Consider the following 14,994-nt stretch of genomic DNA (forward strand, 5'->3'; position numbering starts at 1 on the left):
ATAATCCTCTCTAGCTTGAAAAGTTCTGATTTGAAAATGATCTTCAAGTTAATCATTATTAAACTAGAAGGCACATAAACTAATCCTAACTTCAGTTGAGTATATTTAGGGAGAGCAACGATAGGCTTTTTTAGAAAAAAAAAACCTTACTAAATCAGTTCCCGTACAACTAACGTAGTAGGTATTACCGAATCAATACAAACTTATCATGTTTCAGATGCGAATAATTTGTAATTGTCACTGAGGTAAAATGAGATAACTGTGGATAATCCTAGAGATTCATGAAAAAAAGATACAAACACTAGTCACAAGGTTTCGCTGTGTTAGATGCAGTTATGTACAAAATGAACCTAGGTTTACAGATAAAACATTGATAAATGATAATAACTGTTAATAAGTGAATAAATTTTATGATGCAATCTAATGTATACGGTAAACCATAAAACTATCTAAGTTTAATTTTGCGAGATAACTTTTTTAGTGTATAAAAAAGAGGAATTTTGCAAACTATAGTGATACAAACAATTTTAGGTAAGAATGAAGCCTTAAAAAATTCGAATGAAAAAATTTGGTGAAATTCATACTGAAAAATTCAATTGTATTTAGTGAACACAGTAAAAGGTTCCATAACTTGAAGACCTTGTATTATAAAACAAAATACAACTAAGTGAATAAGAATACTCCATATATCAGTCACCGGTATATATATAACTATCCCAAAATGTTAACATCCTCGGAAGAAATATGTATACAGATCGACGGTTATTCGAACAGTCATAAAAACAGTAAATAAAACCCTATTGATGAACATTGACTATTCAATTAGTCAAAAAGTTATACTAAGCAAAAAACTGATTGGCTGACATTTAAATACATTACTAATAGGAATCCATTTCAATCCTAATTTTTATACGTCAATACAACACAGAAGAGCTGTAAATATTAAAATACAACTGTATAACTAAATTTAGTCAGGTTCTAATCCATATTACTGAAGAGAAGAAACAACTAATATTGAGTAGTAAGTCAGTGATGAATAATATCCCGACAACGATCATAGAATCTTAGTATTTGGAATATTTTTAAGACAATTTCAAACAAACAATCAATTACAAATATCAAATAATACGAGATAACTATTTGATTATAATTTGGGGACTATTATCTATATGAATTTATCTTGTAAGTTGTATAGTACAAAACAAACAAGGTACAAAAGTTGTACTAGTGGATCTGTAGTTTTCTTTTCAGTTGATTATCACTTTATAATAAACATTATATTTGATGCTGTCATGCTAGTTTTATTCAAATTTATTTCACAAATGCAATATGAGATTCGGAGAAGAGAAATTATAGAACGAAACGCACATCCTAGACACTACTGCTAGCCACATTCGATCAATTCTAGATTAATTTGTGATATAATGGCTATATCAAGGTAATTCACACAGGATGGCACATATACTAACCAAAAGTGGTCAAATTTTAGTCAAAATATCAACAACGAGATAATCCAAACCATCAAAAATTAAATTAAAATTTATACCCCTTATACAGTTTTGAAGCTATCTGAATTCAGTAGCTAAGTGAATAATACGTTAAGGTTCTTAATCGAAAAGTAGCGGGTTCAAATCCCGGAGAAAACGTCAACCTTGGGATGGAGATACGCCCAAATGACGAGTCCTAGAGAGTATGAAACACGGGCTCAAGATCCTAATGCTAGCTATTTTCTATCTACTCACTGTTGAGAAGAAATTATGTTCTTACAATTTACTACGAAAATCCAGTTGGAAATTTGAATGCTTATGCTACCAGTGTGCTCATCAATTACCAAAAGGAAATCGGTAATCAAAACATTAATAATCTTAGCTTGTAATAGAAGTATGAAGCAAATCAAGATATACAGTGATTTCAACATCAATCAAATCAAATAAACCGAAATGTACATGTACTGAACATGTTTAAGGGTAATCAGAATAAGAGTTTCAGAAGACTTAGTTCTTGTCCAGCCTGTCGAGTTAAGAGAAATATTAAATTATAATGAAAAATAAAAAATAAAACAATATTGCTTATAAGTATGTAATTAAGATAGGAGTTTGTGATAGTTAGACAGAAAAATAAAAATAGGACACTCTAACCCTAACTTCCATCTCCCCCCTCCTCCGTTAAGAATATACACATAGTCAACTGACCTTTTCATTTGGATATCCATTTACCAAAGGACGATTAACACATGTTGTTTCAGCTAGTTGATTCATTCCTAAAGTTTGAAATCTACGAACAATTTTCAAGTCAGCCATGTTACCATTGTTGTTAATAGTAGTATTGGTAGTAGTCATGGAATTATTATTATTATTCATAGGATTAGCAGTGATTTCTAATTCTTTAACCGCTCTAGAAACAGCACCGAAAGATGAATAGGATTGTTTAATATTAGTTTCTTTTGAAGATTTCAATGAATTAGTTTTATTGACAATCACCTCTTTAGTGATCAATTGAACAAAATTAAGACTTTTATTGGTAGTATTAGTAGTGGTATCAGTAGTATTAAAAGAAATAGTATTTTTGTTGCTAGGACTAGTAGCAGTGGTAGTAGTATTAGCGGAAGTGGAGGAAGAATTACCAGTTGACTTAGCTGGAACAGATAACTGATGATCACTAGAAGAATCAACTTCATTCTAAGAAAATTAAAAGAAAGGAATACAAACAAAAAAAAGAAACATTTATTATACAAAGAATAAAAATCAAATCAATAAAATTATCTTTGTTAATGATACTCATTACCATAAGAGGTTCATGTAGAATGTTTAATTTCGTACTTCACATCATAGACTGACCTTGGACAATTATAGAAAGTACTGAGATGTTTCATTGAAGAAAGGAATTCAACAATCCTCAAAAATTCCCATCCCATAAAAATAATAATTGTACTCACTAGAGACTACTCTCGGGAGGTAATTCCTGGAGTTCTAGTAAGAAGCCTTGACCATTAAAGTTCAAGCACATCGAGTGTGAGGCAGGTAAATACCAATGGCACTGAACAATGACTATCTAATATTGCAAACTATTTAGTTATACATGTAAGCAATTAAATATTCCCTCAGTGATCCAAAGGTTAAGCACTTGTCACAAGGCCTGAGGGTTCGCGGTTCAATCGTTAGTGGGGATCAGTGTGTGATGTAAACGATGGAATTATTAATACTAAATTTATCAACTGTTTAGCCAAACTACAAATTCAATCTGATTCTGTGCTAAACATAAAATCTTTTACAAAAGTGGCTTTTATGGCAAAACTTAAAGAATGTTGATCCAGGACGTTTAGATCTTAGTCAACATTGCTCAAGTTAATAACAAAGGTTGATTACCACTCAGTCAAAATTATTAACAACAGGATAATTCAAATCACTTTTAATGATATTGTGGTGTATACTACTTATGTCTGCCTATGTAACAGTCAGAAGAAGAACGAATGGCAGCAAAAAGCTATGAAGTTCGACTTGAAGAAAACAGAAACGCAAATAGGAGGGAATTGTGACCTGGAAGAATCATACAGAATATGAAGGACAAATGATGGGATTTCGCAAATGAAGTATTCAATGTATGGTTCTCATATTTTACCAAGAGATTCTGTAATTTCGTATTGAACAGTTAATTGGTCGTACCCGCCTGTGTTCTCGTTCGTGAAAATATTAGTAATGTAAGATCTTACTCCTTCCACATTGGATAATCAACCTAGGAATCTTTTTTGTAAACTCAAATGCATAAATCTAATTACTTGACTTAACAGTTTCATTAACGGATTATTTACTAGAGTAGTCTATTTTACTAAGATTAGTATTTTCAATTAATTTTCACCATATCTTTATCATTTTCACGTTTTGATTTATTTATAGATTTAGTTAAACAACGAACTGAATTTAAACCAAATAGTTTATATTAGTTGAAATAAATGACTTGTTTGTAAACATGGATTTCGATAACTTCGGCAATAAGGAATAGACAAACACGTAGATCAAGTGGTAAATTTGGCGAAATAGAGTGGATAACCTTAAACGTTGTAATTATAGGAATCTATGTTCCCAAACCTAACTTTTGCATTCAAAAGAAGTTTATACAACTACCCTTCCTTCTTGTATTTGTTGTTTAAATCTTTCCATTGATGTTTAGGAATGTAATTGATTAGTCTCTTTTTGGCATATGTACAGATATATTCGGCTGACGAGTCCGAATAGGACGAAACGCGCGTCCTAGATTCCACTGCCAACAACCATCTATTTCTGCCTATAATTTTCTAATTTCTTTCACATTTGTATTTTTATATATTCGCAACGCAAATCTTTTGATTCTTACATAATTAAAATAATTTATTATTGTAATTGATACATTGAACAATTTAAAATGTATTACACTTACTAAAATATGATGATGTGTTGAAGTAGTGACATGTCCAGTTGCAGCGGCAAATGCTGCACCTAATCGACCAATTATGTTATTTTGAAAGTTTACTCGCCAACTACCACTAACAGTACTACTATTATTAATAGATTTATTTGAAGTAGAATCTGATGAAATTTTATCATTAGTCAAATCATTGAGTACTTTGGAATCGGTATTTGTACTCGAATTATTATTATTATTGTTATTATTATTATTCACTTTATTATTGATTGAAGAAGAACTAGTCTTAGATACAGTGTCGCAAAGTGAATTGCGTGGATTCAACTTTTTTACATTGTCAATTGGAATGGAGTAGTCTGATAGACTGACATCATTATTTCTTTGTTTATTTAGATTTTCAGCATCTATAAAATGAAAAATAAAATCGATTAATAGTATAATGATGGATGTAAGAAAAAAACAGTCAGTAGAAAGTTATCGCATCTATAACCATAAAAAACTGGTATTATGAAACTAAAAATATGGTAAGAATAAACGAAAAGACGATTATAACTTGTTATATCGTGTGAGTGCCCAGTTGTTATATCGATTGAGTGAGTGCGTACGTGTGCCCTATTTGATCTATGGACGTGCTGATTCCCGCCAATGAGAGAAGAGCGAATTATCGATCGGAGCAATGATACATAAAATCGTACGAGCAGTCTTGATTACTTGTCACTCCTGCTTTCTGCCTAGCCCAGCCAGTTAAGTCCAGAACACCAATAACAGCCTCTGTAATATGAATCATTATTCACAAACATACCGGGTTTATATACAAACCAAACAGACCACATCGTACCATAAAATAGAAAATAACATTTGTACAATATTTGGCCAAATGTAGCTGTGAATAGGGGGAAAGTAATCAATAGACTGATGATAACTCGAGAATCGTATAATAATAGTTCAAAGGTCGAAATAAAGCTTAGGATAAGAGGAACACGAATATGAATAGTTTAGTTACTTAACAATTATACAATAGGAAATTTAAATATTACATTGGTCCATAAATAGTCCTCAGAATTACCATTCATAATTCACCAGGGGATATAACATAACTAATAATATAGGATTTTTATGAAGAATGTAGAATTTTACACATCTACCAAATAAGATACGATGAATAATTATTCAGTACAGATTATGGGCGGAAACAATATGTTACTTGATTTGAAGCAAGATTTTCTGAAGCCAAGAATGTTGTTTCGTAAGCTTGTGTTTTTTCTTTAATAGTGATCATTGAGTGAAAGTGTATGATAACTTTGCGGAGGAATATGTTAGTGACGAAAAATAATCGAGACAAATGAGAGTGAAAACAGAAAGAAAGCTGACAAAAATCAAGAGTAAATTAAACAAGTTTTTTATTTGCTCTTCATTTTTGTCAGTTTTCGCCACCGTTTATTTTTTTAACTAAATAAACTTGTATACTGTCAAAAGTGTACAAACATTTGATGCTTCTCAATTTCTTAAATCTAAAAGTTATTAACTTGAATCAAATTAAAAAGAAAACAGTGATTAGAGATAGTCTTTACGGTTCATATTCTGATTCATGAAGCTGAACAATCTACATAAACATCGTGAAAAGTGCAATTACATACTGAGCCATTGAAAGATAATTATTTAAACAGTTTCCCATGGTATTATTATATAGGATGGGAGTACATATAAAAGTATACTTCATCAGAGCGTTTACATTCACAGGCTCAGTGAAGCATAAAGGCATCGAGGTCATTTAAAGTTACTAATTGAATTTTACTCACTTATTGGCTTATCCACCCATTCAATCACTACAGCTAGTAACATTAAAGCGTTTTAAAACTGTTTGTTAAAGAAATTTTTGCATTTCATGAAAAAAGCGGTAGATATTGATAGCTTTTGAAGTTCTTAAGACCACTTTTACGATAATTACTTTGCAAAAGAGAAAACGTTAATTATCTGTAGACAATGTCCTAGGATCATCAAACATTTTACTATCCAGATATACAACTTTAACAATAGACTGTTATCACGATAATTATTACTCATATTACCATAGTGACTACTTTTAATGTCATACACCCCTAACAGATATTCCCGATAAAGCAAGACCATAAAGTAACGAAGAATCTCATTAACATCAAGTAAACTTGCTGTTGCAGTGAGCAATTGCAACTGTTGTGCAAAGAAAATAGTTGTCATTTGAAATATATAAATGGTCAGTTGATTGTGATGTACTCACGCTTCTTAAAATTAACTGATAACGATGCAGTTCACGTGAACAATGAGAGCTTAGTCTTTAACATCAAAGCACAGTAACGAAAGTTTATGAAACAATAAATATCTGTATGGGGATTTGTGGAGATTGTGATATTTTCAAAATTGAATTCACGAGGCAATTTAAACTAGACCACCATCAGAAACCTGGAAGCGCTGGATGACCGTTTCGTCTTAGTATTGGACTACTCAGCGGTGCACATCCACGATCCCGCAGACCTCGGACAATGGATAAAAGGTTGTGCAAGACCATAGACCGATTGAAGTTAGACATTAACACCGTTGGAAACCGGCTCAGTAGTCCAGAGGTTAGGCGTTCGCGTGCAAATCCAAATGTTCTAGGTTCGAATCTCACGTGCGGGATCGCGGATGCGCACTGCTGATGAGTCCCATACTAGGACGAGACGGCCGTTCAGTGTTTCCAAGTTTTGAATGGTTTAGCTCGTGAATCAACTTTGACAATAAATAATATATTAAAAAAAGCTAATTATTAGAATGTTAGTAGTCTATCAAAAATATGCATAAAAAGGCGGTAGATAATTCATCTTAAGATCGGATACAAGTTAATTAAGTTGTTTATTAACTAACAATAATACCAAAATCAAAACAACTAATTTACACATTTCAAAATATAATTTAAATAATAAGAAAAACAGAACTTTCCTAGTCGAATATTCTATCCGAGTTAAAAGAATTTCAATACTACTAATAATAAAAATACATGGAAGAAATACAGTTCATTGAAAATGATAAAACGAGGCAGAAGGTAATTGAATCTTACGTAAGAAAAAAAGGTAAACATGAAATGATATTTTAAGACTGAATCGTAGTGTTAACTTAATAAGAAATACAAAGAAAAAAATTCCTTGATAAAATTGTTTATTTCACCTCCAACAACGAAAAAAATAATTTTCTTTTGATTGAAGAAAAAAAATATTCCAATAATTAAGTGGGCGGTTTATTTCATGATATTCTTTTGTTTTATAGAATATTTAAGACAATTAACTAGCCAATATTCACAATTGAGAGCTAGAAATCTGAAAGAATTTAGGAGGGAATCATCCAAATAAATTCTACGCTTCCAACTATTTATAAGTGAGATATATTTCAAAGATTTAGTATAGTGAATTTCTCTTCCCACCCACCGATGGATTCGAATCATTGTCATTAGGTGATCAAACCAAAATTTCAACAACATGGCAATTATTCTAAAAAACTAGCATGATATCAGGGTTTAGATAAGAAATTATCTGTAAGTATCCATTGGTTGTGATATGTTATAAATAGGTTAATCAACACTGAGTTTATCAAACGCAAAGTAGAACTTGGTACATATGCACATCGGTTCAAGTTGCCCGACTCCATTAGCACAGTAAGATGAAATTATCAAAAAAAATCCTAAAGTACTATAGGTAACAACAGTATAAGTGATAGTAGAGGAGTTTACACATGAAAGATACGATGAAGAAAGATAATATAGATTAATGTAATAAAAATATTCGTGCGATAACAGAAAAACTTGGGATATACGGGGGCGATTTTAATCGACTTTCAGTCACATTATTAAAATTCCAACTATTAGTGATGAACCGCAACCAGGTAGTCTGCACCTACCCGTATTGCTCAGTCCAATAATCAGTGTCTTGATAGACTAATATCGTGTCATGGTTTGGCCACCCTTAATTTTCTTCCAACCTACTCCTGCAACAGCAATCATTGCGCACCGAGGTAGTCGGTTTGTGGGCATAAGTAATGCATATCCTAGCCATCTAAGTCGATAAAGTTACACTACCTCACTAACCAATTTCCATCTTTATCTAGTATTTTGAGTCTAACTTCAACACTGTTAACTGGATGGTCCCGAAATGCACGAGAAATGCTTCGAATGCACTTATGATCGAATACAATTACCCTAGGAATATCTTTTATTGTTAAAGACCATGTTTCATACCTATAAAAAAGCATAGAGCAAACTGCTGCGCGGAAAATTTGTTCTTTAGATAGCAAACGGATAGTTTGCCTACCCCAAAAAGTGACGTAAATTGGCAAAAGCCAACCGGGTTTCCTGAATTCGTGCACAAATTTCGTCCGACACTGACAGTAGTTGACTAAGAAAAAAAGTGTGGTACAATGGGTATACAGGCCGAAATTGTCTTTAAAAATAGCCTCTTCATAAGAAAAAATTGAAGTGAAAATAACGATATTTGTTAACTAATTAGCTTTTAGTCCCATTTTGAACATTACGTAGGATTATGTAAGCCATGAATCATACTTTTTCAAATGCTTACTTTGGGAGTTGTTTACATGGGAGACAACAGGAGATCCAGAATTCGTTGAGCAAGCACTAGTGTTTGTTTTGAAAGCTGACAAACTTTTCGCTTGTAATATGTGATTTATGACTTTTTCATTTTTAATTATTTTATTACCACTATTACTGTTATTCCTGTTCTGATTTGATTCTTTTTTACAAAACTGTTTATTTTGAAGCGTTTGATTTGATGATGATTCAGTTGCAATTTTGTCTAACAGCACTGTATTTTGAATTTTGTTAATAACAGAGTTATCTGGCAAAGAAAATCGTGTCCTGTCATTTATGTTAACAGAAGATAATGGTGATGTAGGGGAGGACGGAGACTTCTATGAAAAAGAAAACAAAATTACAGATGTTGATGATTAATTATGACGACAATGATTAAAGGATGAACTAAGTAATGGCATAGGATGTGAAAATTTTGAAACATCAGGAGTTAGGTTATACAAGTTAAGGACACGTACTTAGTGAATTCATGAAATAAGTCTTATTTTGGTGTTAAGCAATTTAGATCGAACATTAGATCCTAAACTTAGAATTGTTCTCTTGTTGGGATTCATTAACAAAATGACTACCCAGAAATTGAAATGTATTCCTTAGCGCTTTGTTCAACGAATATGGTAGTTAAGCATTGTGTGTGTATTAAAGACTATCTTCCACACGAATGGATTACTTAATTAAACGTTACAAAAATTGTACTGGTATTCACTTTAACAAGATATTAGCTGGACAAATTCAACACGCAGTATTTTACATATTGATTATGTTCACCTCAAAACCTACTAGAATCATAAGCAAAGATGGATAGTGGCTAGCAGTGGAATCCAGGACGCGCGTTTGGTCCTATTTGTAAATTAAGGCAATATCGAGGAAATATGCACAGGATGCACATATGCCAACAAGAGACTGATCAATTTCAGTCCTAAACATCAATGGAAAGATTCAAGTAAACAATACCAACTGAACAGACTAGAACGTTTACTGATTATATTTATTTCATTAGTTGTAGTAATATATATTTAATTACCATTCAAAATAACCAGGTATAGAGTTAGTTCTTGTAGACATTTATCTAAATGATCAACATTTTCTGTACGTACATAAAATAAATAAAATACTACTTCAAAGAAACACTGGTTTATTTATCATTTCAGGATGAAACGTGAATTTTCGTTTGCTCGCTTTTTTTTAAAAAGGAGAACAACATTCTCGAATCGATATGGAACAAGAACAAACAATGATATCGGAATAAAATGAACGGGACAATACGAAAAATGGGAATAAAATCAACTGGTTATTGTCTTACATCTTGCTCTTCTGTATTGTTATTCTTCAGAGATAAGACACTGGTATTTGGATTGGTAGCTATAAAATGTCGTAAACTGGATAATTTTTCTCTGCTTATTAAGCTATCTCGTCGATAATTGGACTGTTTATTATCTTTAGGCTTTCATAGAAGAGGAAATAGAAAATAATGAAGACTAAATTAAAAAGTCATTAAAATAAAAAAAAGTGTATATGGTCATAACAACAAGAGCGACGAAACCCAAGAATTAATACGAATAAAAAAGTGAATACAACAATCTGTATCATTCAGTAATTAGTATGCAATTTAATACAGAAGATTAAAAGTTAAATAAACATTTTCCATTACCAGTAATACACATGAATCGATGTAATGTCGAGCCATTTAAACTATTTAGCTGTAATTCAACTTGATCGATAGACATCTATCAGAACAAAGATGGATTATACAGATATAATATTAGTCACTATTCATTCAGTGAACAAATCAATATCTTAACTATCCTACATATTTAGTTAAGATTTCGAGTATTTGAAAGAACCAATTCGAAATTAGACTAGAATACCTTGAAAAGAGTTTCCAGTTACAAACATCAGAATATTTTATTTAAATACAAAAACTGAAGTATGTATATATATATTGTATTGTGAAATAAATGTATTTAATAAACGATATGATTAAATGTATAATACCATGATAAAATTGAAATACTGGGTTATTCACAAAAAAAGAACAGTTAGTGAACCAAGCAGAATTATTAGCTGTGTGTATGAAGTAAAATAAGTTAAAAAGATGTTACACGATTAAATTACATTATTTAATGTAAAAACAGAAACATAACTGAATTACCTAAGTACTTAGAAATACAGAGTAAATAACACTGGGGGGGGGTCTTTTTACAGGATATGATGTGATAATAGAAAGATACAGTAGACAGTGGTAAACAGGTTGGTTCACGGTGTAATAAGTATCAAAGTCTGTAAGTATAATAAACCTAAAAGTAGTTTGTTCTGTTTAAACTCAATAAATTTTACTAACTTATCTAATCATGAAATATCGCCTTTTCTTTTTTAAAATAATCAAATTAAAACAAATCTAACCATTACAATATTACTGAATGGTTATTGTTTCTTTTGTGGAGATAATGCTGAAAGATGGTTTTCTTTGGTTTATTCAATTTCTTTAAGCAATAAAATGACTTCAGTGTATGTGAAACAGAATAGTGAAATATTTTTTGGAGGAGAGTGAGGGTAGTAGAAATTTCCATTTTATTTTACTTAACTTCTTTTACCTATCCATTGACTACTACTCTTAGTTGGTCTCTAACATACACAGACAATACGTTAGTGAACGATCACATCACGTTCACTTAGAAATAACTTGTTTTCTTTGTTCTCCTAACCACAACAGATGATTATATTTCCTGGGAATAAGCAATATATCGTTAAAAATAGGTAAGTATGAATATAATGAAAAAAATCACTTTAAATCTAGCACACACAGTATCATTTACCTACCTAACTACATTTCAAATCATATGGATCTTAATGAGAAAAAGTAGAAATAAAAATAATATTGGAAGCAGATCATTTTACAATGAGATATCGGTAACTCATCAGTGTTTTCTCTTTTTTCTCTTTTCCCTCTCTCTTTATGGTGTAAAATTTTTTTTATTTAATTTTAGAAAAATGAATAGAAACAGTTGTCAAATGGTAGTCCTGCTAAACAACTATTTCATGTTTATTGATAATCGAAACTGAATAAACTGATACATTTTCACATACCTGAACTGAACACGATTATACGTATATGTTGGAGACGTGATCGATTCATAATAAATTATATAAATAAAGGGCTATATCATACATATGGATCATTCAGTTGAAAGTAGTCACTATCAAACTATATAATCTTTAACAGATATCAGGTATTTTACCTACCGATAACCGTGTTTTTTTTTAAATCTGACAATTTAAATTATTTTTCAAGTGGATAATTTTTTTCGTAAAATTTTCAATGTTACATGTTTAACTGATAGGAACGAAGGTGGGTTTATATTGTATAGAAATTGTAAAGTCTATCACCATAGCCAACTATTTTAAGTAGTGATTAATTTATTTCCATATTCTACTGAAATGTGCAATTTCGAATTTTGCTTCTGTGTTGAAAGATACGCAGTTGTTGATTAGTGACAACAGTTAACAGAAATATGCAACGACCGTATTTTACAAAACAATAACTGAACTAAACTTCAAAAATATAGGCCAAATGATAGAGCAGTGGTTCTTTTGTTCTGTATAAAACTCAATTATTTGAGTTTACTTGTCGAATTACTGTTAAATAGTGTAAATACCCTCAAGTACTATCTAAATTTATTGATTTACGAATAACTAGGCTTCAAAACTAACTATCATCGAATCGATTAAGGTTAAAACACTCAGTTAATTTTTATTCTTTTGGTTCATAGACTGATGAAAACGACTGTTTTTACTGATTTTATTTTTCACTAATTGTCATTTGAACATATTTCTTCCATAAACAAATATTCTTACTTAGATAATTGTTCACTTTCAAAAGAGTAACACATTCTAAACAGTTATTCAAATAAGGATATCTATTGTTTTGACCAGTAGGATATTTTTCACATAATGTAGAATTTAATTGAAATTCTAGTTAGTACATTACAAATCCGTATAAGTTACCAAACACTCGTGTATCATATAGGGAATATAATAACCACTACCTAGGTATTCTGTGTAAATTTGAATGAAAGAGTTAACTTAAATTTCATTGGGTGTTCTTTCAATCAAAAGTTACCTGTTGAATTTTGTTAAAAAGTTACTTATTTAGTATATTTCTGTTGTGGACAGTTGTTATTCCTCAGGGTTTCTGTAACAAAACTTTATATTGAGTCAGATGTAAAATGTATTTTAATTTATGCTTTCTGCATTTCTCAGCTTTTGAGGTCTACAAAACACTAAAAACATTTATTTATTTTTAAAATAAATTGTTTCAGATGTATGTTGGGAGGTGTAGATTTTATGATGACAATAGTAATTGTGTGTAAATATCAATGACAAAACGTGACTGAATAGTTTGAAACAAACTAAGGCTAGGGATGTTTCAGTGAGAAATAGTAGTATCATATTCTCAAAATCCCATAGAAATAGTGGGAAAATGCATTCCTAACGTTTCATAACATCATGAAATACTTCGTTCAAATAATTCATAAAATCTACAAAGAAGAATTTCATATTCCACAAACTTGGGACATATCACCAGATAACCATAATATTCAGCCTAATTTAAATAACATTACATATATACTATCAAAAAATGACTGATTTCCACTATGAATCTTACATTCAACCACACCAAAACCGTTGTGAATTATCACTTTTAACTTAGAAGATATGGTGCAGTTAAGTTTTATCCTTTATTTGAATATATTTCACTGCTATTGTTGTTTCTTTATGCCCGATTAATTAAATCACGTGATACGACAGACAATTTGAGACATCGACCAATACGACAAGATCAATGACTCATAAACCTCTACGAGCAGCCTAGAGTTCTTATTGGTTTCCAGAGATAACAGCTTCTCTCCTAACCCAGCCGGTTTAGTCCAGAACGCCAATTCCAGTCTCCGCGATACGAATCATATATTTCAGACATACTGGGTTTATACACAAACAAACCAGACCGCATTATACCATAAATAGAAAACAACAATTATACAAGATCAAGCCAAAAAGTGTCTGTGATTGTAAGAGACTGTTAATAATAAACTGGGAATATCTCAAGAATAGCAAATCGTATGATAATAGTCAACAGGCTAAATAAAGGTTCATAATGAAATGAATATGAATATACATATAATATAGTTACTTAATAGTCATACGATAAGAATAATCGTATAATATTAGTCCATAAATAATTTCTAACGGTTACCATTCATTAATTACTCGTCCGGAAAAGCACAGTTTTTAAATTTTATTTAAGTAGGAGCATTATTCACGTGTTTGAAGAAGCGGCTTCTATGAAGTTGCTAAGTATGGGAAATACTAACCTACATGTTGATGCCATTTTACAATTACACTATTTTTGTGATAAATAGTTTTTTATTCATGCGAATTGCTCAATGACTGTACAGGCATGACATAATTTCAGAGATTTATTTGTTCATTCGCTTCCTCAGATGGTTGTTTTTGTATTACAATACTAACATTTCCTTGTGAAATTCCAGATATTAGATATTGTTAGTACAATAGTAAGTATGAGAAAGGTGAGTAATATTGCTCACCAGGTAGATCAGATGAAAAATGGATTTTTTCTAAAAAATGTATTAACTATCTATTTATTGAATTTCTGATGTGAAGGCAACTGAACTCATCTCATAAAAGAGATATAAAAGGGAAACAGTATGTACTTGAATGCGTAATAAACGTTTAGGTCAGCAATTATTATAGAACGACTAAACCTTTGAAAATTAGCTCATATTATGCCAATTCGTGTTAACAGTGAGATATTTTCAATATCTGAAACATTTTTAGCACAGGAAACTCCTATCTTTTATTCAATGGAATTTAAATATAACTTTTGAAGATAAGTGGTGATAGAAAATGACATTTATTCAGCGTGTGACATTTTCATAACATATTATTTTCTCTTCACGTCAAAGTATCAA

The 14,994-nt window shown here is 30.9% G+C and overlaps 1 protein-coding gene across 1 annotated transcript in view; it reads right to left on the minus strand.

Annotated features, from left to right (window-relative positions):
• Positions 1–445: 445 nt before the first annotated feature.
• Positions 446–14,994, minus strand: part of Smp_181490 (serine/threonine kinase) — a gene marked incomplete at both ends in the record, with an annotated part of 49,733 nt that continues 35,184 nt past the window's right edge. The window contains 6 exons of the mRNA XM_018799181.1: positions 446–544; positions 2,193–2,482; positions 2,624–2,678; positions 4,414–4,562; positions 8,979–9,327; positions 10,308–10,448. Coding sequence (XP_018650995.1) covers positions 446–544; positions 2,193–2,482; positions 2,624–2,678; positions 4,414–4,562; positions 8,979–9,327; positions 10,308–10,448 — 1,083 coding nt within the window. The remainder of the gene's footprint in view (positions 545–2,192; positions 2,483–2,623; positions 2,679–4,413; positions 4,563–8,978; positions 9,328–10,307; positions 10,449–14,994) is intronic.

This window comes from Schistosoma mansoni, chromosome 3, assembly GCF_000237925.1.
Source record: "Schistosoma mansoni strain Puerto Rico chromosome 3, complete genome".
In the NCBI taxonomy this organism is placed as follows: Eukaryota; Metazoa; Platyhelminthes; class Trematoda; order Strigeidida; family Schistosomatidae; genus Schistosoma; species Schistosoma mansoni.